The sequence below is a fragment of the Buteo buteo genome, chromosome 2, assembly GCF_964188355.1.
Source record: "Buteo buteo chromosome 2, bButBut1.hap1.1, whole genome shotgun sequence".
Classification (NCBI taxonomy): Eukaryota; Metazoa; Chordata; class Aves; order Accipitriformes; family Accipitridae; genus Buteo; species Buteo buteo.
The window spans coordinates 60,052,714-60,078,548 of record NC_134172.1 but is presented as its reverse complement, the minus strand read 5'-3'; the positions used below and the strand labels follow the sequence as shown (position 1 = coordinate 60,078,548).

At 44.6% G+C, this 25,835-nt stretch overlaps 1 protein-coding gene across 2 annotated transcripts in view; it reads right to left on the bottom strand.

Moving 5' to 3' along the window:
- The window catches only part of AOAH (acyloxyacyl hydrolase), a 94,205-nt gene that overhangs the window by 10,252 nt on the left and 58,118 nt on the right, over positions 1 to 25,835 (bottom strand). For both annotated transcript variants that reach the window (XM_075056807.1, XM_075056816.1), the window contains exons 13-20: positions 24,905 to 24,996; positions 22,460 to 22,542; positions 15,845 to 15,881; positions 14,772 to 14,846; positions 8,471 to 8,643; positions 5,563 to 5,621; positions 5,423 to 5,482; positions 3,741 to 3,837 (exon numbers count right to left, since the gene is read on the bottom strand). In XM_075056807.1, the coding sequence (XP_074912908.1) occupies positions 3,741 to 3,837; positions 5,423 to 5,482; positions 5,563 to 5,621; positions 8,471 to 8,643; positions 14,772 to 14,846; positions 15,845 to 15,881; positions 22,460 to 22,542; positions 24,905 to 24,996 (676 nt within the window). The remainder of the gene's footprint in view (positions 1 to 3,740; positions 3,838 to 5,422; positions 5,483 to 5,562; positions 5,622 to 8,470; positions 8,644 to 14,771; positions 14,847 to 15,844; positions 15,882 to 22,459; positions 22,543 to 24,904; positions 24,997 to 25,835) is intronic.

The window sequence follows — 25,835 nt, the reverse complement described above, 5'->3', positions numbered from 1 at the left end:
AAGCACGTAGGCGCCCGCCCGGAGATGTACCCCCCTCTTCCTCAAAGCGCCGATGGTATTTTTAAGCACACGACAGCTCTGCGTGATGATTATGATAATTCATATAAAGTTGTCAGAGCCAATATTGTGTACAATCCCCTCTCCTCGGGGCAGTATTTAAGCCTTTATTGTTAATTTTTTTTCTCTGTGATATTTATGCAAGGAAGCGCTTTGAACATAAATGATCGTAAAACAATCCACTTTCCCTCCCAACTAAGATGCATGCTGTAGCAAGTAAAGCTGTAAATTATTTAACACTGATTTAATACTTTTGCATTTCCCATTTTAGTTGCATCTTCAGCAGTGCAAAAAAATAAAGAGATAAAGAAAACTGTGCTTTTTAGAGAAAGAGGTGGTAATGCCATATTCGCATGGGCTGGTGTCTGCAGGAATAGACTGTCGTTTTCAGTTACTTCTCTTCTGAGCGGTCTTTTTCAACTCCAACAAAATAATCTTTTGAATTACATAAGCATGACATTCAATGCAAATGATGCTGTGCTGTAAGCCCCAGAGCCATTAGTGAAGTAAAAAGCTTTCTCTCTTCAAAAGGGCTGTGGAGTGATCAAACATGGGACTAGTGGATATGGCATTAACAGACTGTAAATTCAATAATTTCTTTTATAATGACAGGTTAAGAATTCTTAATAACATTATGCAGGCATCCTGTCAGGAGGAAAATGTTCTTCATTCAAGCACCACAGTTTTGATCTAGATTCACCGCTCTTTGTTGGACCCTGTCAAAAAGTGATGTCTGGGTCCTCATACTAACTTTGAATTCACAGAAGGGCAATATTCCCACTTTGACTATAGGAGCCTACTTGAGAAGCTTTAGTCAACACCCCAAGTAACCTGTTTCAAGACACAGGGCTTGAAGCTTTGTTTCAAACTTGCAGTATGTTGGGCACAACACATAGTCACCTTAGATTACACCACGGAGTGCACATATAGATGCACAGAGTGAGCTTGTCTAGCTCCTTATATATGATGTCATACATTGAATACGAAGCTGTGTATCGTGTTTTACTTTGTAGAGGGACTACTGTTCCAGTGCCAGAAATAACAGGGGGGTAAGCAAGATGAGTAAGGTTTATATCAAGATAGGTGAATTTAGACCATTATACTTGACCTCCTCAAATCCTAGAGCAGTTGAACAAATACCCACTGAGTTTGTCTTAAAAGTGGCTATTGCCTTGGCTAAACTAGTCTAGAGCTTGCTCCCATCCACCCCAAGAAAAAGCCAGAACAAGCAACCCCTATTCCCTATTTATTGCACTGCTTCTCAAAGGAACCACTAAGTTCTTCAGCCAAAGGCAACATCTGAGCTTGAATGTCCATCTAAATCTAGACTAAATGCTAGTATACTCAAATTTTACTCCAAGAAAACTGGGAGCTGCTACATATGTATATGCCCAGGCCAGCCTGAAATCAATGCACTTATCACAGTATGCAACCACTGCTAAATATTTGATGTCTGGAGACTTTAGGGGAGGATTTGCGGTTGCTTCAGAAAAAGACCAGAAAAATAGGTCAGCAGCCTTAGCTAGCTTTTGAGCACACTCATGAACTGACAGGTTTCCTGATGGCAAGCTCGAATTGTTGGCTCCAGGGCCGCAGGAAACTTTGCAAAGTGTCTTTCAGAGCTGATGTTTGCATGTGCATATGTGATTTTGTTTACCTCACTTAACGCAATGTAATCAAGAACAGCAAATTATATTAAGATGTTTCTTTTCGTGAAAGCAAATAAATTACCTAAAGTTAGTCATTTAACTTATTAAAGTAAGTTGCCTACCCAGCAGGTAGTTTGTTCCAAATCCTAATGACTTGTTAAATATTAAGTAGCTGAGGCAAAAGCCGCAAATAGACTTGGACATCCTGAAACTCTGTGCTACAGTATCGAACTTGACAGTGGAGCCCACCAATGTGAGATAGTTTTGGACAGAAAGACTCCCTCTCCCATCCTCCCTTCTTTATCTCCTCCTCTGTATGGTCTGCATGAGACCCAGAACAAGCTTTTTGAATTGGGTTATGTAGGATAAAATAAGTTTATGAGTTTTGATAGGATTTGGCTGCAAAATGAGATTTTTGCAATAATCTTAGGTGTTTTGGCAGCTTCATGCTTCCAAGGACAGCCAGGCACTGACGGGGAGAGGCGTTAGAGATGTACACCTTGAAGTATTGCCAGGATGTCTCTGTCCCTTCATGGCTCTAGTTTTAGCTGTCTGCATGCTGAGATTTAAAATATAGTCCCCAGGCAAAATTTTTGCAAGAAGGACCAACATGGAACTACCTCTCTATGGGAATATAAAAACAAGGAAATGCAGGTCAGGGTTTTTTCCCAATTATTATATACTGGTTTTGGTATGTAAAAATTCATGCTACTGGGGAGGGCCCCCAGGTGGCCAGGGCTGGAGCTCCTGCCCCATGAACAGAGGCTGAGGGACGGGGATGGTCCACCCTGGGGAAGAGCCTACAGGAGGTAATGAGGATGGGGCCAGCCTCTTCACAGCACCGCAACAGTGGTTGCAACACAGGAGGTTCAGGCTGGATACAGAGAAAAAGCTGTTTTCCTACTTTCCCATCACTATCTAACTATTTGAATATGTTTCTCACCTCAATTGCTCACCCCATGCTGATTTTTTTTTTAAAAAAGAAAGAGCGAGTGTGTTTCTCCTTGTGATGGAGCTGGGCTGATGCTGGGTGATGCCTCAAGCTGGACCCACATACATCTCACGAGGGAAGCGGAGCTGAGAGGGATCCAGGGACAGGCATCTGTCCCCAGCCCTACAAAGACACTGTCCACTCATGCTCATGGTAACGAGGAAAAGTTTCTGGTTCTTTTATTATTTTTTTTTAAGTGTCAGTTGCCAAAGGAAGTGATCTAGGTAATGTGCTTACCTAATGTCACTTAAGATCACAGAAGGATGAGTGTTGTAAGCTCTTCCAGTCAAAAAGTTACAGTAGTACGTAGGTACTTAAGGAAGCATAGGAAAGAAGCCAGTTCCTCCTGGGAGAAGCGCTTCTACTTTTGAAAACAGTGAGTTAAGCGAGGGTGGCTGTGTTATTCAGGCAGCAAAACTGGCTGAGAAAAGTTGTCCTTCCTGAGGCACTGCTCATGCCAGAGGAGGCAATATGAAGCCCAGTCAGTGATGTAGTACACTACAGCTCATGAAGACCACCTTCACCATTGCAGATATGCCATCTCCAGCCTAGATGACCTGCTATAAAAGCAGTGCTCAAAAATAAACCCAAATCTTACGGACTGAGATGATAGCTTTGAGATTTGGTTTTTTTCTTCATCAGCCTGAGAAGTTGCTGTGGACAAGCAGGAGGCATTTTTAGCAGAGGCTCATCTGCTGTCCCTGTCCCCTCACCACCAACACCCCCGGTCACCCAAGTGCAAATGGCCAGTGTGCCACACACCAGGGTTGTGGGTGCCAGCAGCTGGGAGCAGCGGGGAGGCTGTGGTCCCCAAGCTGGTGGTGGGGTCTTGTCTTGTCAGAGGTCTGAGGTTACCCCAACCAGGGAAGCTGGGAGATGGTATTAAGGGTCCCCCCTTGGCCCCAGCCCTGCCAGCAGGGTCACCTAGGCTGGCTGGCTATGCTGCCTTTCTCCCAGTACAGAGCTAAAATAGGAGACGCACATTAACAGCCCAGCACTTGACTAAATACTTTGTGAAAAAGATGGGAAAAAAAGCAACTTACTTTGTCTCAGTGGGAAATCCATGTAGAAAATATCAAAGTTGGCAAATTTCTCAGATCTTGCTATTTCTTTCAGGACATTGGAAAGTTGTAAAGCTCTCTGCAAAAAGCAAGCAATTTAATGACGATTCCTTGCTACTTGCGGTGCTTTGCATGGATTCAGCTTTTGTCACTAATGCACGGTCAGGGCTTTGAAAGCTAATGTGGCTCTTTTAGGTGGGGGAAAGGAGGTGACATGGGGTGGTTCATCATAACATAGACTTGCATGAGCACCACCAGCCCTTGGGCTCACCATGCAATACATCATTGCAGGTTGCACTGAGGCCTCAGCTGATGTAATAAGTTTAATACAGCATATGGTTATTTTACTGGCAACCCTTTTTAGTAGTGTCTCTACGCCTATATAAATATTCTGAATTTCTTGGTTTGAGAGGCCTCTTGACAAGTGGCAGCCCAGTCATCTCCATTCCTCTTAAAGAAAACTGAAACTTTTTGTACAGGAAAAACGGTCTCGTTTCCCATTACTCTTCCCACTACTGCTTATCTAGCCAGACCAAATTCTGCTCTTACTTTCAGCAGAGTAATTTACCTCCATTGAGCATCTACCTAACTGATATATCCAATGTGATTTCTACAGCTGTAACAGAGATCAGGATCTCCTAAATATTTAAATTGTGCAGTTTGGATAATAACATAGACAATTAGTTTCAGACAGGGGCTCAGAAAGAAGATTAATTCATACCCTGCAGACATATGAATTGTTCATGGACAGAAGTTACGTGTACTGTATGTTCTGTATTGTTGGTACTAATATATAAGCTGCAATCCTGCAAAGATTTAGGAATGTGCTTAACTGCCTTTTCTGAAGTCAAGAGGGACAGGACATAAAACGAATCACATATGTAAGGCTTGGTGAAATTAAGGCCATATTTTTTGTTTAGTGAATGCAAACTTCAATACAACTATACACAGAGATGACACCTTTGATGATATTTGGTTACTGGCTCTTTTACATGGCTGCAGGGGGGTGCTGGGATTAAAAATCAGCTTGTACCGTGAGGGAACAAATGGCTGATATTATATGACATTCACTTCTGCAGCCAGATTTTTAGGGTGAGTTTTAAGACATCTCTTTTCTGTCTGTTCCCATTCCTGCACTGAGCCTGGATGCTTCCTGGTCACACCATCTGGTGATTAAGTCCACAGAAATGTGTCTGAGGAAGATTAACACAAATCCCAAATGAAGACAGGGTAAGGCTCTTGCTCTCAGGCCCTGCTCCCGCTACCAGCAAAATCTATGCAGTTGGTTTTTCATACTCAGAACTACTTGATTCACAAGCCTTTTCTTTCTTATCAGGTAGATTTTCTCCTTAAAGAACATGAACTTGAACAGTTTTGTCTCGGGGAGATTGCATGCTTTCAGAATAAATTTGGTCAGCTGAGAGGCTGGAAAAGGAACACATTTACAAATGCCTTAACTTAACCATGCTGCCTCCCAGAACCTGAGAGGTGTTTGAAAGTATGGGTGCAGATGTTCCCCCATCTTCTCCCCGCCTTTTTTGGAAGAAAAAAGTGTGCTGATGTCTTGCCTTTGAGATATTAGGCTTATATCCTCAGACACAGGGAGAAACTGGAAGAGCATCTGTGCAAGAGAATGGTCCCATCGCAGCCTCGTCGAGACTTACCTCTGAGGTCAAATTCCTGAGGGTCTCGTTGGGGGTCAGCCAGCCGCTGCAGGGGCTCACCTGGGCAGGCACAGGGAGGAGAGCTTCAGCAGCGGGCTGAGAGGAAAGGGGGGCTTATAAGCTACAGCCAGAGACCTTACCTGGAGGCAGTCGAGGAAAGAATAAATTTGACTGTACTTGATGTCCCTGTTCAGCTGCCCTGCAAAGCACAGAGAGGGAAACTTCACGTGCCTGATGGCCAAATGTAACTTCATTTTGCAGGTCTGTGTGTTCCCACATGTTAGAGCCCTCAGTGAGGAGAGGAACCCTGGGAGCACCACCACCCCCTGCCCAGGTTACCCTCCCACCACCAGAACTAGGGTGCAACAGAGGTGGCACTGATGCATTCTTCCCGTTAAGGCACCCATGTCCCCACAGCACGCAGAGCTGCATTTGCTTCTCCTGCATCCCTCTCCATCCTTTCATGGGTGATTCGTCTCACACACAGGGTTAGTCATCACAGCCTGCGCCAATCTCCAAAGTGCGTGACTGATATTTTATCCATTAACGTGTCTCTCACCCTCCCAACAAATGCAGGGGTTGCAAAGCTGAAGGGAAGATTGAAGGTGCCTGTGTATACTCTTGAGTTTCGCATTTACCTCGGAGAGGTTAGCCTTAAAAGGGAGGAACAATTTTGCTGTCATGGAGGAAAGTGGATATGCTTGTGTGGGTGAGCAAATTCAAGCACCAAGTCAAACACCCTGCTGACAGTCCCTAAAATTCACTGCAGTAAGCAATAGCCTGGCTTGCCAAGAAAATGACCCATTTTCTCGACCTTTTTTGCTTCTTTGGTAGCTACAACCAAGATGGAAGTTAAATGGCCACTCAGTTCTCTGAGTTGGTAGCACATTGATCATCCTGTCAGGCTTTGGGGTTTTTTTGCAGTGCTGAAATATGCAATTTTTGTTGTTGTTTTGGGAACTGCAAAGTACGATCTTTCCCAAGTGAAATGGGTTCCTCAGGTTGCTTTGCAGCAGCTCCCCCATACAGATGTGATTCCAGCCTATCTCATTGCTACCCATCACCCAGCAGCAGTACCAGCTGCCTGGGGAGCAAAAGATGGGGAGGTCAAAGATCTAGTGTCACTCCCGGATATTGGGGATGTCCCAGACCCATGTAGCCTGAAAGATCGGGTCCTGCAATGGGCTGTCAGGGGGACCAGGGATTCGGCAGAAAGACATACCAACATCTGGCTGCACCTGACTGGCAGCCAAGTGGGGAAACCTGCTCGGAACCCATCGGAGAATCTGCCAGAAGTGATCTCTTGCTGCAAAATGTGTTGCTTAGGATTAATTGGGTCCCTCCAAGGCAAATCAGCCCCTCTGAAAAATTTCCAGCTGGTCCTATAGCTAATCACTCCTGATTTGGCTTGTGCCAAAGAATGCTACATGTTGTCTTTGATAATTAGATATCCAGTAGAGGAACTGTCCCTGTGATAAACATACACTCAAGGAATAAAATGTGTTTATATGACTAAAAAATAATTATCACAGGCTCCCCCTGCCCTGAAAGGGGCAAGAATTTTCTTGTATTTTTCTTTTTTCTGTTTTCATTGGTAGTAGTATGATGCTTATTAGAGAAAAATGTAACAAGGTCCCAGGAATAGAAATGGAGACCTCAGACTTCCTGAGAAAAGGCAACTACTTCTGAGGGGTAAAATAACCCATAGTAGATAATGCAGAAGCTGTGGGGCCACTGGCCATGACTGGGGAACCTTGGGGAAACCACGGCACAGAGTCTGCTGAAAGCTCTAGTACCCAGTGGTTGCCAAAACCATCTGAAGATGTAATCTGCCTTTTAAATGATGTGATTTAGCTTCTCTCTCTCTTTGCTGATGAGAACTACGATGACAAGAACTTTGCATTGCTCAGATGCAAAAGAGATTCCTTTTTACCCAAATTCAAATAAGAGCATGCTTTTGGTCTAAAATTTGGCAGCAGAATGTCCATGATGGTTCCTTGTACACAATCTTGACTGGAGTACAAGGGATTTCCTTTAGCTGTTTGCATAAAAACTTTCTTTGCTACCTGCATAAAGTATTTCATATTCTTTATCCACTGTGGGGTGGCACGAACTTGTAGAGAAGGCGTTCTGCAACCAACTTCCAAGCTTCCCCACCCCACAACCTCCCACATCCCCGGGGAAATGTTTCCACACTGATCCCAGAGGCACAGCTGTCGGACTAACCAAGGATGGACATCACATGTCATTGCATATGAATGCAGCCCCCTGTGATGACGTTCCTCCTTGCTGCTTGGCACAGGGTGAAGCCAAGGAGCAAGTGGTCTGTTAATGGTCAGACATACAGTTTCATGCACGCTCTGAGATGACAGGCTCCCAAAGGCAGCCTCCAAATCTCTGAAAACGCTGCCCCAAAGCACCTTACAGCAACTGCAGTCTGAGGAAAAGCCCCACAAGATGCCTGCAGATGGTGTGAGGTTTCAATTGTCACACCTGTAGGTAGCATAAGAGGTGGCAGGCACCCAGCGCTGGCAGAAAATTTATATCTCTAATATCTAAAGAGTGTTTCACACCCCCCTGACTTAATCTTCTGTCCTGGTCCACATCCAGTTTTACCCAGACATCCACCAGTCAGTGAGTGGAGGTGTTCACCAGACATCCAGCTCCACCTGTAACAACAACCAGGATGAAGTACAGGCAGGCTGGCCACAATTTTGGGCCAATGCTGAGGCAAAACGGCTTGTTTCCACATCCACAGCATGTGTTGAGCCTGGTTTGGAGCTGAGTGGGTCCAGCTGGTGCGGAGCTGGAGGGGGAACCAGGCAGGATAGGGGTCTGCCCTCTCACTGCCCTGTCCTGCACTGGGGATGGTAAGCTGGCGCTCCTATTTCTACTGCACAGCCAGTATCTGTCTCATATGTCTCACTTCTTCTCCATTCTGTCAGGTTTGCTTGAAATTGTCAATAGATTCATAAATTATTTAGGGAGACAAGGCAACACGAGCAGCAGATGATAATCAGGAGGAACCCCGAAACATCTCATATTTACCTAGAGGATGGTATCTGTCATGCAGGTTATCCCAGAGAAAGCGGCCATCTACCAGGCCTGTTAAAATCACATGGCTGCCATTTGGAAGACGGGAGTCCAGATATCGCAGAGCTTGCATCACGTTGGAGAGCATTTCTTTGGGTGTAGTCATGTGAGCCAGCGTGTCACGGTTCCTGCAGAAGAAGAGGATGCCAACAGAGCTTTCTGTCAGGTAATACTGTGCCCCCCAAAAGGCACCTGAAACAGTGGCATTTTCTCCTTTGCTGCTCTTCCACATTAAGTTAGCTAAATAAAACCTTATAAAAATGATGTGATGTGTTTTAGTCTCTCATTGTTATTGCCAAAATCAGAAGCGATATAGAAACCTCCTTTGGCGTAACCCTTTTCCCAACTAAAAACAGACAGATGCATCCTTTTTTAATAGAGTGGCTTCCTGCTGTGGGTTAAGCCCGGTGGGCAGCTAAGCATCACACAGCCGCTTGCTCGCTTCCTCCCCACCTCCAGTGAGATGGGGGAAGAGGAAAGGAAGAGTAAAAGAGAGAAAACTTGGGGGTCAAGATAAAAAAACCCAAACACTATTGTTCAACAAGCAAAGAAGAAGAGAGAAAGCAAGCAAAAGAAGTGATGCAAAGGCAATCACTCATCACTTCCCATGGGTAGACTGATGCCCAACCAGGCAGCCAGTTCCTGAGCAAAAGATGGCTAACGCCACTAGAATCCCCTCCATTCCCTTTTTATTGCTAAGCATGATGCAGGGTGCTGCTGCACCTGGTTAAGAACATCCGTGATTTGGCTCTGAACCAGGAGAAACAGTGCTGCTCCACACACATGGCTTCAGGGTGCGGGATGCCCTACAGATGGGTGAAAGGAGGGCTTCTTTCCCATGGTTTGCTGTCTGGAGCTTACATTCAACACACTCTTTGATTATGCCAGGTAGAAATACCTACGGTAGCTTTATCTCTCACATGTCCTATGCCTCTTACTACAGCTCTGCAGGAGGGCAGGAGACCAGCAAGGGGTCTGGACAAATGTTGGAGACTGGAGGGAGGAGGCCAAAGGGAGGAGATATTTAAGATAAAATAGTCCTCAGAAATGTTCATGAGGGTATGGGAGCTGTGTCAGTGTTCCGCATGGACTGAACACCCACATTTTGTGGCTCACTGGCAGGCCTGAACATCTTTGAGCAAGAGTCCCAGGCTCAGGTTTATCCTTTGCCTCTTACATTTAGCTGTAAATGCCGCAGCAGCAGAAAAACCAAAATCCTGAAGTTGAAATAAATTTCAACTTATATAAGAAAAACAAACAAGCAAAACCACTCCAGGCTGCCTAAAGAACACTGCTCTAGTTATGTTATTAAAACAACTACTTTATTGGAGAAAGAGTGTTCACTCGCTCTCCCCATGAGAGCTATCACCACGCTCTCATGGTGCATGTGTCCGTAACAGGGGCTATGAGCAAGCGGGTGAACACAGCCCCGAGGAGTCCATCCCATCCCAGCAAGAGAGGACCTGCAGGTCTCTGGCACGGGGGGAGACCCCAGCTCTGGCAACACCTGGGAGGCAGAGGAGGGTCAGCTTGGGGAAGAAGCCTCTCGTTGTCTGGACATGACTCATTGCCCTCTCTTAGAGCAGTCAGTGGGATGGAAAGAAGGATGCCATTGCATGCTTCCACAAACCCCACGCAGCTCCAGGGCGGTCTGGGTCCCTTTGCGGCACACGGAGCAGAGCATGTAAATCCATAAGTTGCCTTTCTTGAATTATGAAAGACAATAAAGCCATGTGTTTGCAACATAAGCTCTTAAAAGAGACTCCAGAAATAGCAGCAAGGGCACCATAGCCAGGATTTGGAGCACATCCACGTGTGCAGCCATGCATGGCATGGGCCATGTACCTTGGGAAGCAGCTCTCATGACAGTTTTGGTCCTGCCTTGGTGGTGCAGCTTAGCTGGACCAAGGCTTTCAGAGAGAAAGCCTCAACACCCGCTGAGGAGCTGATCTCATTGCTCAAGAAGAAAGACAGAGGATGTCCTTCCAAGTAGTGCATGAGGTTGCACTAATGTCCATCCTTATTGTTTTAGCGGTTCCCATATTTTCACCTTGTGGGCTTGTAGGGAAGCAATCAGCTTAGCAGTAAGGAGGCTCCATCCATGGGAATGTCCTATAATCTCTTTCTGGCTTCCCACCGGTAAGAGAAGGGCACACTGGATGCTTGCAATGCTGAGTGAGCTACTGGAGAATCAGGTAAGATTTCTTGTCAGTGACCATAGAAGCAGGAGCTTTCAAAAGGGTTGTCTCAAGGCATTAGGAATGTTTGTGCTTGGGCAGGGGAGGTGGGGGTTGGTGGGGTGGGTGGTGGTGCTAAGTCCCCTGTGGGAGAACCATGTTTCCTGGCAAGGATTTGGGATTCTTCAGTGGGCTGCATTTTGCACACAAAATAATTAGACGAGTTCCCCGGGCCCAGAAATTTATCTTAATACAGTATGTGCTGCTGAAGCATTCGAGACTTTCTGGTTAGGGAGAACTGAAAACCAGCATTAAGATTCAGGCTTATCCTTGTGAGTGACAGCCACCCAAGCAAGGTACTTTTGAGATAAGACTGTGGTTTTGCCCTTAAATTACCTAATTTTGCCTACAGGTGTTGCAGCACTTGATTTCAAAATACTGCTCTGATGTAAGGCCTCTCCTGCAAGTAAACACATCAGTGTGAGCTGAAATTAATGACATTCATGACTCCACTTTCTCTTGTCATTCTCTGCTGAAGTAATGCAGATATTTCAGTGCATTTCTTCACATTTCTTTTCTGAGCCAGGCTATGAAATTAAAACTGACCAAGAAGCAAGCCATCTTGTAGGCATGTTTGTTTTGGGCTCTGCCGTAAGAACTTCAAGGTGTCTGGGTGAGCACCGGGGACCTCACACGGTCGCCCTGGGAGGCAGCAGCCAGGGATGGCCTCTGCCCACCTGGGATCTCTGGAAGCTGATGTTGGCTATGGTTCATCATGTCAGAGCATAGCAAGCGGACATTAACGTTAGGATTCTTGCTGCTTTGAATCTGGGTATTTTGGGGAGCACGCCCTGCTCCCCTAGAATACATGAATACACAGTAATACCCTTGGATGTGCACACAGCTGCTGGATGTCCTAACAGCACGGGTACCCCAGCTGTGCACGCATATACCACAGAGGGATCAGCCTCGTGTAATTTGTGCGAAGCTTTTGCAGCTCTCCTTTGCCACAGAGACCTCCTCTGGTCCCTTATAACAGGGTCTGGCATAGTCCAAACACAGCTCTTCACCCTCCTTCTGCACAAGGTTCATGGGCCTGACCTGCCACATTCTGCAGGGCAGTGATTCCCCTGTCCCCGTGACCCCAATCCAAATAAATAACCCCCCCCAGCCAATGTTTCAGCCATACGCCTGCTTTCTAGCCACATGCTGTTACATGCCCAGCGTCTGGGCCACTAGCACATGGGCCCGGCTGGTGAGCGAGCACACCCCATGCACGTACTCACGCACGCTACGTGCACGCACACGCAGAGCTGGATCCACAGTGCAGGAGTTCAGCTCCAGCTCATCGCAGAGGGGCCGTATGCCCGGGACACGAGGACTAGAGGTGTTGCACGCTCACATACTATTTTTAGGGCTGAAGGGGTGCAGCCGCGCTTTGGTGACGGTAGCCTTACAATAAGGGAACATTATGCTCTCGCTGGTGCCAGTGTTGCTTTGTACAAGTTCCCTTCCTGGAGGCTTCCTGCTCACCCTGCTTTGCTGCTGTCACCTTTCTGTTTGTTGCAGATGCCATAACTGCAAAGCTGGGAAAGAGAGCCTGGAGAAATGGTGCCTTACCCCAAACGCAACTAATACGTGCAAAAACTGTACAGCATTTGAGACTGCTGGTGCTCATTATTTTCTTTTCTGATTTTTTTTTGTTCCAGGTCTGTGTGTCCCACATGGTGTCCCACACTTACACCTCAGTGGGCTGAGAGATACTGTTGCCATCTGTCTTTATTTTTCTAACCCCCCCTCTTTGGACACCACAATGTGGAGACTACTGGGAACAGGTAACACAGGCTGCCAATTTCATTATCTTTCTCCTCTATAAACATCCACATTACTCATTGCCCCGCTCTTCATATGGGATGAAACACTAGCATTTTAACAACGCTTTGGCTAAAAGAGCTGTGTCTCCGGTGTGCTTAGCACACTGCTTTCTCCTGAAGGTAAAATACAGGATAAGACCAGAAAGGCTCTATTACTGCAGTTTAAAGCTGTCCTTGAAGAGGTTTTTATTTGTCAAGCCCTAGGTTTGAAGTCAAGCCCATTGGATGCTCTGCATCCTCTGTAACCTCTGTGGGTACATCAGAACCAGGGCAGCTACACACAGTGACTGGACGCTGAAAAAATCTCTCTCCACTGTACATCCCACTCGATGGAAACAGCATGGAAACAGCATGTTGCTACAGAAGCTGCAGTGTCTTTCCTTGCTGGAGTCACAGGGATCACTACAGCCTGATAGCCTCTTTTGATGCTGCAAATGTTTTGGAAAGAAACAGACAGTAGAGAGAATTTGAGCAGACAAAAGTGTCTCTGCCAGGTAATGGATGCTGGGATAAAAAGACAGCAGAGTTTCAAGTAATGAATACTGTTTTCGAACATACAAATGGGCGAGGCAAGGCCAAAATGGTTTAAATTTGTGGAAAATTTCTTTTTGCTTCAGGCAAGAATAGAAAGCAGCGTTAGAGACAGGGGACGTGAAAGGACTAACCTGCAGAATGAGGAATAAAACAAAGGAAAAAGAGGTGCTTTTAGCAAAGCTAGTAAAACAGCAGAATGGAAATATGTACACAACAGAGCCTGGGCCAAGCCTAGGAGAAGACACCTCAAAAGTCTCTCCAGCAGGAGCCACAGACTTCAGCAAAGGCACTGTTTGGGTTGGGGGGGGCTCATCATCCTTGGGGTGGTTGTAATGATACCTCCATAAACTTCTCAATAAACAGATGCCCAGGACAGTCTTGTCAGCAAGTTGTAGGAGGTCCATGACTGTTTTTCCCACTCAGTCGAAGGGTGATGGTGTTACTTTTGAGGATTTGTGTGTCCTTCCCGTAACAGGAGGGTGGTGCTGAGGGCAGGTTTGGCAGTTCTGGGCAGAGGCACAGAGAGAGCATGAGCACCAGAAGAAGATGCCAAGGGTGAGCATTTCATGGAAGGCTGTTTCTGTGTGCTGCTCGCATGCAGCCAGGGAGATGGTGGTGCCAGGGAAGGACCTAAAAGGTGGCCCCTGTGGTCCCACTTCTGCCCTGGCTGAGGGGTCCCAGGTGCTGGAGCACAACACTCGATGTGCAAAATTTGAACCCCAACACTTGCTGTTAGGCAAAGTTTTGGGAGAGCAAAGCAGGTGAGACTTTTCAAAAGCTTTGGAAGGGGCCTTCGCTGAGTGTGCATCATTTATTAAAATGAGTGTTTTGAAAGTCTCCGCATCAGTCAGATTTATTTCTTCTGCTTGAAAGAAAGCCTGAAGATTCATCATGGTGAAAATAATGACACACTAACAACAGCACTTGGACCACCTGCAAAACCAAAACTGCAGTATGGATGTGCTGTGCATTGGCCTGGTTGCAAGGTGTTTTCCGCCTTCCCGCTACCTGGAGAAAGGGAAGCATCCAACTAGTGACCTCTTGGCATCCTTGTGAGCATTGCTAATGGATAGTGCCAGAACTATTAGTTTTGAAAGCTTTGGTTCATTCACCTGCTGAGCTTATGACGCGAATAAAGCCAGGAAGACAAAACACCTCGTCAGGAGAGCACAGCAAAGACTGCAGGCAGCATGCAGCAGAGGCAGGGTGAAAATAGACCTCAACAGGGAGGGGACTATGTTGTCATTCTTCAGAAAAGGTAAACCAGCCATGCTCTACCTCCTGACAGGAGGTGACACACTGGGTAGGACAGATATACATGCTTTTAAACTCCTTTTTTTCCCACTCCTGTTGTTGTTAAACTTCATTTCATCTGCTAAGCTAGAAATATTCAACTTCAGACATGCCATTGGTCACTTTATTACTGGCTTGTAAAAGAAAGAAAGAAAGACAAGCTCCGAATGAGGACTGGTGGGTGGTTAAGACAAATACAGGTAAGGCAACAACCAGTATTTTCAGCAGAAAAATAAGAATAAAGCACAGACCAATAGCAAAGAAAAATGCCATCACGGGAAGTGCAAAGCAATGAGACTTGAATGCCCAAGCAGCCAGCAGTACTCTAAAGAAGTCAAGTTTATGATACTACAAATGTTAACTTGGTTTACACCTTACCCATTGCAGACATCATTCCCAATCGTAGCATAGATAACTATGGCTGGATTGTCCAACAGCTGGTTTCTGGCCAAGCTAAAAGATAAATACACAGCTATATTAGTGGGGAAATACATTCTCAGTGTCTGAACCACACACCGTGCTTGTATGAGATCACATTTGGAAGTAGCCTGTTTAGATTTGGCCAATGCTTAGATGACTATGCTTCTATGTTTGGGAGAGGGAATTTGGGGGTTTTTTACACTATGGTTTTATATTTTAGCAAAGTTTCTTAAATATAGGTGTTTTCACTTCTCCCTTTTGCCCCTTGTGAACTTGTCTTTTTCACTGTTTTTCCTGCTGGCTTTCTATCTTCTTTGTATTATTCAGAAGTGAAATCAAGTAGCTTCATTTTGGGGCAAAGACATAAGATGGAAAGTTTTTAATCATCAGAGATGGGAGAGGAAGACTATGTTGGGCTGACAACTAAGTTTATGTATGTGTAGGATTGGGCTCAAGGTCAACTCAGGGTGTGGTTTGAAGTACACTGCTAGAGGGCAAGGATTCATTACTACTTTTTCTGGAGGAGAGAACAATAAATCCCTTAGGATGTGAACTATATCAGCATCAAGCAAACTAAATCAAACCCAACTGCCCCACAGCCCACCCAAATTAATCTGAAAAGGAGACTTGCTGCCGCTCACTTTCCAGTAGCTACTCAATCATATCCATATGGAGATAACACAGTGGACCTGCCTGTGTCTAGCTACATTGCTACCAATCAGGAGTAATGCAGTTAGGGGGACCCAAAGCACAGATTTAGGGAAAGGCTTAGTCTCCTCCCTAAAATGACTGGAAATGCTCTGTTGGCTTAACTGGCCCAAGATCAAGGCCCTGGAGATGGTGATATCAACATTTTAAAAAGAAGAAACAGCCAGTACTTCAGAGCACAGTGGCCAAGGGAAGCTGTGCTTTTTAGGACACTTGTGGATAATATGTTCCTTACAGTGCTTTGCTTGTTTCTTTTGAAGAAGTAGGACTCCAGCAATGCTGCTGCACCCCCACTCAGCATTTGAATCCCATTAAACACTCACCTTTTTATTAAATAGAGGAGGTTTCCTGAAGAACCACCTGATCACACATAGTGGGAATAAGAGAAATAGTACAACATCATTATAGTGACAAACAAAATGAAGTGCAAACCCCAGCTTCATTGCATATTTCCAAGAATGTAGAAGCATTAAAAATAAAATGGAACAAGTCATCTCTAACCGTTTTGGGTGCCAGCATTAAGAAGTAAAGCTATATCCAGGGAACCTGCTGCCTCTTACCTGAGTCCCACCTTCAGACTGTAGAAAATCAAACACTTTTAAGTGCTGGGTTGTTTGGATCTGGCTTTTAATCCAGATCTGGCAGCTTCTTCCCATCTGTTGAACATAGTAGTCTCTTGTAAACCAGCCAACCTGACTTGTCAACAGTCAATCTACTTTTAACTTTCCCTATAAATTGCAGAGGGAACTGTTCTCACTCTTCTGAGAGAGTGTCTCACAGCTATACCACGTTGGGACTGATTCAGGTCCTAAACATAGGCACCAAGTGCCATTTTTGACATCCCAGAGTATCAAAGACACCTGCAGCAGGGCTGGCAGATACAACACAGGATGCCTGAGAGATTGTGCACTTCTGGAGAGGCAGCTGGAGGTGGGAAAGATACTGTAAAACATCTTAAATAGCACTAGACACCAACGTTTGGGTGTCTGCATTGCTCTCCCCATGAGTGGCAGACTTAGGAAAAATAGTATTAGGCCAGCTGCACCCCTCCCAAGAAGCTCTGCATTTCAATGGCAATTCACCCAAATGCTTAGACACAAATCTGTCCTCCTCCAGGAAAAGAGCTAGCTACACCTAAGCATCTGTGAGCATCTACAATCTTTCATTTATGTCTTGAATGAGAAAAGCATTCCCAATTAGGAAAGCTTTTATGCATAAAACTTACTAGTGAGTCTTTAAAGGCTATGCATATACATCCCAGCTATCCACAGTGCACAAATCAAGCTCCATCACCTGCAATGCAAGAGTGACAGCAAACAAGGAGCCAAAAAAGGCTTTATGCTTTGTTCAACATTAGACTAGGACTGTGATTGCAAGAAGCTAATCTCACAGCAGCGTACAAAACCATAAACTTCAGAGAAGCAGGTCCTAGAGGTTGTACTTGCTTCTATTTTGCAGTATTTTCACTCTCTTCTCTTGTATTACACTCCCTCTATTCTTCGCTCAGCTCTTCCCTGGTCTCTCTCTCTTCTCTTTTCTGCACTATGCCTCTGAAGCTTGCTTTGAGGAGCAAATCCTGTCCTCCCTGCAGCTCTTGGGGGGAAACTTGTGGACAGAACATCATTAAATCCCTGCTGGATTGGTATAGGGGAAAGATCTAAGAGATAAACCCCTAAGGTAGCAGTAATACACTTTGCATTTTAATAGTGGTGCCTTTGTTATTATCACTCACAGTGATGCCAACCACATATATCAAGGAATCCTTTATGTTTTAAATAATCCAGTTCTTCCAAGCTAAAAATGAATATATTTGTCTGCTGCTTCTCTCCTGAGGGTTGCTGGTCCATTCAAAATCCAGCCCTTCTGTCGAGAAGCTCTTTTCAGCAGAATAAGAGCCCCACAAAATCCTTAGAAAATACAGCTGGGAACATAACTACCGCCAGTTGCTTTTTTTTCCTGTTTAATAGCCCTTCTTTCAGCTAGAGTTCAACATCCCTCTGTCAAGCCATTCTGCCGCGTGGCTCCCCTGACTGGGACTGAAGTTCCAGCACAAATAAACTATTGGGATCTCTAGAAATTAAAAACATATTTACAAAAAAGTAAGAAGCTGTTCGTGGGTATGTATTACCTCCACAAGCATAAGCATTAGCAGAGTTACAGCTCAAGTAAAAACATCAAGAAAATAAAGGGCTCTTTTAGAGAACTGTTTTCATGGGTAAATTGAGTCTTCAAGGAAGTTTTTTGTGATACAGGGATGCAGTCTGTGACGAAAACATTCAAGAGAGAAAAAGAGATGAAGCAGAACAGTTACCCTTAAACTGTTGAATGTCCTGGCAGCTATTTCTGGATCTCCCCTGTCCCCCTCTCTGTTTTCAGACTGGTGGGGTTTTTTAGTTTTTGTTGAGGAGTCAGGGTTGGGTTCACTTCTGCCTGTGAGCAACCCCAAATTTCATAAACCTTGGAATACTTGAGCTGCACTTCTTGATTTTCTTGCTCTTAGACCTTGTGGTTGACAAGGAGCAGCACTAACATGCACTGAAAGAGTCTGGGTCCAGATAGCACCAAAAGAGCTGTGTGAACAAGAATGGCTTATTGACTTCCAATCTTTTGCTCCCTTATGCTGTAAAAGCAATGGAAATGTAAAGGTGCAAAGCAAGAAGTCTCTGGGTTTCCCCAAATGAACTCCAGGTGGACTAGAATTTCCAAGACAAATTAAGAAAAAAGATAAAAATTATTATTTCTTAACTGGCTTTGAAGCCAATGTGAGATATCTGCTGCTTGATGGCTCAGTGAGCCAGAGCATGTGTTAACAAGGCGTAATTTTTCTGGTCAAAGGCAAGAATCCCAAAGAGACAGATCAGACTACAAATGGCAAAGGAATATACAATACCCATGTTTTGAAATAGCATATATTATCCAAGTATATCTCACGCAAAACATGGATGACAATCACAAGATTGTTCTGCAATTATTTAGAAATTCTGAGGGTATTCACTTTCCCTGTATTTATCTAATGATTTTTTGGAATTTTTTAGCAACTGATTTTACTATCAGGATGCTTCTATCAAAACAAGGGATATTCAACAAGTGCTGGAGAACATTTAGAAGAACTTTCTGACTCCACACCAGAGCATTCATGCCCAGCCCTCATACCTGAGGATCCTGCTCAGCAGTCAAAAACCAGAAATAGCACATGGCCTACAAATCTGTGCAAAGCTGCTGGAAGGCAAGACACCAAAACCATATTGAAACAATAAACCAGTAAAAATTATATGTAGAAAACTGTTCAGCAAGACACTTTGACGGAAAACATTGGTTAGGACTGAGCTGCTTGTTGTGCAGCCACCAGCTGAAAGCAGTAACGGTGGCACAGAACAGATTTGTTACGAATTATTAACGTATATCTCATATACCAAGTGTCTTGTGGGGTGCCTGGTGAACAAAGCTGATCACCCAAAATGAACGTCAGCAAGTCTGATGTGAATATGTTCATGGGTAACATACACAGACTGCTGAGACCCTCCCTGGCCCTGGTTGAGCACCCTACCCTACAGCCAGCTGCCGAGGAGGTTCCATCACCAGCAAGGGATATGGGATTATTTTAAGAAAGGGAAGGCAGAAATCCCACTAGTATGGAGGTAGGGGAAGCCTTCCTCCAGGGTGAAGATGCGTGTCCAGAGAAGGGCAATGGGGGAAAGTGCCTCCATGCTGGGCAATGACACAGCACTGGTGCTTCTGTAGGGTGGGTGGAGACAAGCATTGCTCTCGGTCCCCGCCTTGGCTTGCCATCCCTGGGCTCTGGGTCTCGGCTGCACACCTCCTCCATCAGAACCACATCTCTAGTGTCTCATCCTCTCATTGCTATATGTAGGGCTGTGAAGCATCATTCTCAGAGGAAGGTTAAGTTGTCCCAGGTGGGGCTAGGGCAGGTTGGCGGCCAGCTTTTTGCTTTACTGACACTGAGAGCGGCCATTTAAATCCTCCCATTCGGGGAAACTATTATGCCAAATGAGGCAATAAAAGTGAACCTTTACAATGCGGTGTCAGTGCAATGATTAAGAGAAGATACTGAGGGAAGATATCCTGGGATTTTTCTATCACTTGTAATTTGTTCCTTTTTAAAATTCCTTTCTCAATTTTCTTCAGAGTCTTTTGCCCTGACACACGCTCACCTCCTTTTATACCCTGCAGGTGTCTGTAGTGTAAGTGGAAAGGAGACATGTGAAGTGAAGAGAAAAAGGAATGATGCACCCAGCAAGAGATTTTTTTAATTTTTTTAAATCTGTGAGGAAATTGGGAAAAAGGAAGAGCAGAAAGTACAACCCCTATTAACGTAAAGAGAGCAGAACAAGGTAATAGGGTATCAGGTAATGACATGAACTGGGTATAAATGTGAAGAATGATTGACACCTAATCATCCACTGACCATTTGGTTTGGCCATTTTTTTATTCTCTCACCAGAAAGCACATCTGGAGGACTACAATAATGCGAGCCACCAACTCTAGTGCCCTGCGACTTACAGATGAGAAAGTCAGAAGTGCCCAACCCATGACACCAAACACATTGTAAAACACTTGTGCAGAAGACCTGAAGACTCAGGAGCATCATGTGTGCCACAGCAAAGAGGAGGGTGTATAAGAGGCATTGCCAGTGGCATTGGTGCTGGCAGCAGGAGGCAACTTTTTAGGTGAAAATGCCCACCTGAGCCTGGAAGTGATCCTTGCATCACGCTACCAGTGTGTGCAACCTCTTCTGCCTGGTAAGATCTCTGTCTGTCGGAGGTGGAGGGCTGGGGCAGAGCCTTTCTGATCCTAAATCTTGCAGGAAATCCCAAGCATTTAACAAGTTTCTAAGTAGCACTAGGGGCAGCAGTGCTCCTCACTTCCAGCCGACATGACTCATCTGTTGGAGAGGAAGAGCATCCCATAAAGCGAAATTATCTACCCGAGGAGAATAACTTTTTCCAAGCTTCTGCAGCCAGTTTTCTGAAGCACGAAAATTAATTAAATACAATAGAAACACAATGTGATAATCACAGAATAATCAAGTATCTTTTAAACCTGCTGTTGGGGACATCACCTAATCCAACACACAAAAGCTAACATCATAAACCCTAATTTCTAAGGGAGATTACTGTTATCCCTTCACACAAGCCTTTGACAAATTTAATAAAACTCTGTCTTCAAACAACTCAGGATTTCTTTTTTGCCCCCCATTCCTCCATTTTGAGAGCTATTCTAGGTTTTCACTCCTTGATAGTAACCTTTTTTTTAAATTTCCCCTCCAAACAGAGGTAGGATTAATGAAAACCCATGTTCTTGTACCAGAACTATCCTTCAGTTTAAACCATTCTTCCCACTTTGTGGTGTTCATGCTTCAAAAGGATTCAAAACGGTAATCACTTTTAATTTTTGCTTTGCTCAGTTGCCAAGGTGCCTTAACATTCCTTCAGAAGTCTCCATTGCCCTAATCTTCCCCAAAGCCCTTCTCTGTGTCTATTCCCACCAAAGTCGGTCCTCCCTAGGTGAAGGGGACCAAATTCTGAGGTATTATGAGTGGCTTATAGGAGGAAGGACTGTCTCCCTGCCTCTAGAGAAAATGCTGTGTGTGACACATCTTGCAATCTCCTTAGTCTCTTTCCAGCTCTATTCTTCAGTCCTGGCTGTTCCTTGAAATTCCCCTTTGCACCCCAACACCACTTTCCCTCCACCACCTCTGGCTGATGAGCCACTAGTTTACAGACAACAGTCTCATCATTAGCTCTGACAGGCATGTCTTGTACAATTGTATTTGTTGCAATCACTGTCGCTGCTGTTCCCAAGCTCATCTAATTTATTCCTGTGTGAGGATGTGGCCCACTCCAGGATGGTTAATACTTGCAGTTCGGCATCATTCACAGATGCCATCAAGCGCACGCCTTGGGCTTTGCTCTAAGGTCACCACTCCAAATGTTAAGCAGCGTTAGCCTCAGGAGAGATGCGTGAGGGACACGGCTCCTTTCTCAAACCCACTGCTCTTCCTTGCTTAGCTGGTTCTCTACCCACCTCTTATTTCCTGTATTAACGTTCTTCTTCTTCACTGTACACAAACATTTCCTGTGAGGTACCATGCAAGACACTTTCCTTAATTCTAAGTAGATTAGGTCTGGTGCATATACCCTTGGCAACACAGGATGCTATTTCATAGAAAGAAGATGTTAAGCCAGCCTCACAAAATTAATTGATCAAAACTTAACAGTGTTAAGTTTTGTCCCAGTTTTGGTTTACCTGCGTGTCCTTGATTACTGCTTTAAAATCTGTTCCAAGAGTACATTAAGATGCCTGCACCACTGACCTTCCCGGTTTTGCAAGAGGACTTCTGTTTGCTGGTCTCCCACTCCAAAGGATGTCACACACCATCATGGACACCACTGCTATGAGACTGATGACTGTTTTGTGCCCACTCTGCCTGCTGGTGTGGTGCCCCGTGAGTCCCCCATGCTACTGTGGGGTGCAGTGTAGGGCCCTCCCGGCACCCCCTGTGGGAGTGCAGAGCAGGGGGGTGCAAGCAAGCCGGGACCACGCCACAGCCTCTGGAGGAGATGGAGGGCAGACCTTTTAGCTCCATCACTACTAGTGACATCCTTCTAAATCCCCCCTTTTGGCCATGGCCCCAAAAAAGCCCCCCCTCCATAGGACCACAGTGGGGTACACTGGTTTTTAGCCCAGTGGAAACTCTTAGTCAGTGTGTGGATAAAAGTGGTCAAGCCACACACCTCCCTACTCAGAGCCAGAAGAAAAGATGCTGAGTTAAATAAGTGCTGTTCTTTATTTTTCCATAAGAAATGCATGCAATTAGGAAGGGGTTTCTCTTTGTTTCTGAAAGATGTTTGTTAATGCAGCACCAAGTATCAGACTAGTAAGGTTAAAAAAAAAAAAAGTGAAAAATCTTAACATACCATTTTGGGATATGTTCTGTAAGTCTCTGTGATTACAGCGATTTCTCCTGCGTAAACGTAGATACAGAGAGTCTGTCCAGCCTCTGAAATAAATTGAGAAAATGCAAGCTGCTAAACTCATATGATACTGATGAAAACACAGCTGATATTAAAAATGATGTTCTTGTCTCTGAAAACTCTGTGCCCCAGATATGTATATACTTCAATTTCACCATCTCTCTTTTTTGTGGTCATAAATCTTTTTCATCTTGGACAGGGTGGCCTAAAATGGAAGCCAAGATATCCTCTCAGAAACTACAAATTGATGGAGAGTTTCTTTGAAATTGTTCCACCCAGGATGCTTTTATCCTGGTCTTTCAGATAAGGTGTTTAAAAACCTTTTTGTTATACATCATTTATCAAAACAATCCTGTTGATTGCTCACTAATTGACTTTTCAATTGGTTGTTATGGAACCGTAAATAAAAGAAAAGAATTGTTGGCAGGGCATTCATTTCCCCATGCCATAAATCTTGGACAGATTGATCTGAAAACAGGTTATGCTTGATTCTGACTAGTTCTCTCCTTTACTTTGCACTGTTGAGAAAAATGAAAATGCAAATGAGAAGGATAACAGCTCAAAGGAAAGCCGATGAGAAGACCACGCTCCCAGCCATGAGCACATGGTTATCTCCACTGGGGCTGCTGATTTTGTGTTTGAACTTAGACACCAAACGAATCAGATAACTTAAATACCATGGCTTAAGAACAGCAAACCTGGATGAATGCAGAGAAACAGAAGACAACGATAAGTTTTGAAACCAGTAATAAAAAGTAACTACCTACAACATAGAAACACATGATAACATCAACTAGTCACCGTGTAATGGGCTACACAAGAAACGCCTGAGCTCTTTGGTTTTCAGCATAGTAGGCGGGCAGACAAGGAAAAGCAAACAGACCTTCTCGGTCAGAGAATATTAGTTAAAAAGCGGTGTTCCTGTTCACTGATCAGGGGTGGGAAAGATGGGCTTGGAGTAGATGGGAGCCTTCCACTGCACAGTGCCAGCCAGTCTCCACCACACTTAGTCATTGTGGTGTGGGATTTTGAGTTACTTAAAAATGCCTTAAAGTCCCAAACAGTCCTTTTTTTTTTTCTTTCTTCCAGATGTGGAAGAGATTAAAAAAGAGATTAAAAACTGAACACTGAACCAAGGCGTACGACTGACAACTTCGGGGTCAATACTAAGCTCTGATCACCTGTGAACTTCAGATTCTTCAGAGCCAGTTAAATACTGTGTATTGAGTAGCTGAACTTTGTAATAGATTTTCAAAGGTCAGTTTTGCTGCTGCCTCTTAAAGAAGAGATTGCATAGATGTTCTCTTTTGGCTTGTCAACTAGTATACCACCTCCAAGTATACACTGTGCGAATGTAGCTGAGGCTGGGAGCCTGGTTTTCACACAGGGAGAAAAAAGGAAGCAAAAAGTACAAGTGTATGGTGCAACAGATATTTTTCCTGGAAAATAATATATTCTTCCAACTTTTTAATTCTGTTGGTAGAAAGCCTCTTTAGGCTTGACTCATGCTTGGTTTGACATTTCACTGTATTCCTGACCTATCTTAGACATATAAAATCAAAATTATCTGAAACTCAGGCCAGACCAGGCACTGTTGATGATTGTATCCTTCAGCTCTGGCAGGAGTCAAGGACCTCTTAATGCTGGCCAGAAAGATGATTAACAAAATTATGAATATTTTTTTTTTAACTTCATGGTTAAAACTGCAGGCATTTCAAGGTGTTTTCTTGTGTTTGGACTTTATTTTCCTTCTCTTCTGGCAGTGCCTTCTTTTTTTCTATCTCTCCCTGCATCCTTCCCCACCCACATGAACCAATGTAACACAGCAAATTAGGTCACAGGCACTTCCAAATTCTTTTGCTACTTCCCTCTAAATGGGGGGGAAGGGGGGGGGGAGGAAAGATTGCCCCCAAAGAGGGAACACTATGAAATAACCCTGGGGTTACTATTCATTCCATTGTTTCAGCAGCAAAAAGGAAACAGGAGGAAGCGGGAAAGAGGAAAAAAAAAAAAACTAAGAGAAGGAAAATGCTGACTTTTGTTAGTTTCAGCAATGCCCCCCTTCTCCCTGCCCCAGAATGTTGAAAGAAGTGAGTTTGGTTTTTATTTCTTCTTTTTTTTTCTCCTTCTAAATTACAATTTGACCAGCTCTAAAAGTTACCCTGAATTTCAGGAAGACTGGGTTAGAGTACTGTGCATTGTCTATATATTTAAAAGAGTTTTAAAAATCCCTAGATCCAGTGACGATCTTGATATTAGAAAGAGCAGAAGCAGAGCTGACTAGCATTTTTATCTTTCCTTTCAAGCACTGTTTGGTTTTTTTTTCCTGCTGTGCTTTGAGGGACCTTGAGACTTGCTACGACTTGGCCACCCCGCCTGTTGGCTTACCCGATGGTGGAGTTCAGAAATCCAGTGATCTCTGAGAACTGGGGCCAGTCAAGCTCGTCGGTGAAAGCCATTGGGAGATTAGCAAATGATTTCTGAAAGAGAAATTTTTAAATCAACACACTTTCACCCTCACAGACAAAAAATCCTTTCAGCAAACTCGAGCACTTCTTAGCTGCAGCATTAGCCAGACAGCAGCAATTGTAACTATAGCTGTAGTGGTAATTATTTATGCATACACTTCAAAAGCTGACTTTTGTAAGATGGGCATATCAAGAGATGGAGGAAGGAAAAGCAGAAGAGATATCTGAATTGCATCTCCTGGCACCCTTTAATTCTGGAGCATGTACTGCAGGTGCAGACCACCAAGGCAGCAGCTGTTTGCTGCAGCATCCCTCCTGCCCAAAGGTGGGTCTCCTTGGGCACAGGAAGAGATGACAGCATGATGTCCCCAGCATATATGGCAGAGGGATAATGTCAAATTCACCTGAAGCTCCCTTGCCCTCTCCAGCAGGATGAACGGTGAGCATCCGACCCCCTAAAAACCTCTGTCTGGTCCTCACTGCAAATTTCAGGGACGGCACTGAAGCAAGAGTCTGAAAGGCCCCTGAGCATGGCAAGGACCAGGGAATAAAACACCTGGTCTGCCATAACCTTCCCACACAAACAGATGCAAGCTTTACCCTTTTCTGCTTTTGCTACTATTAGTCCCTATTGCTTTTTTAAAGTGACTGCCTCTGCGAAAGCCTCTGTGCAGATGCAAGCCGTGTTGCACACTCTAAACACAGTGCCCTGTTTGTTTCCACTTTGACTTCTGAATGTGTAAAAAATCATAAAAGGTGAGAAAAATGGCCTTGAGAAATTGCACCACCCCAGAAGGATGAGAACATGGAGTAAATTTTCAGCTTTTCCTAGTCTGGGGTACACTCGCAAA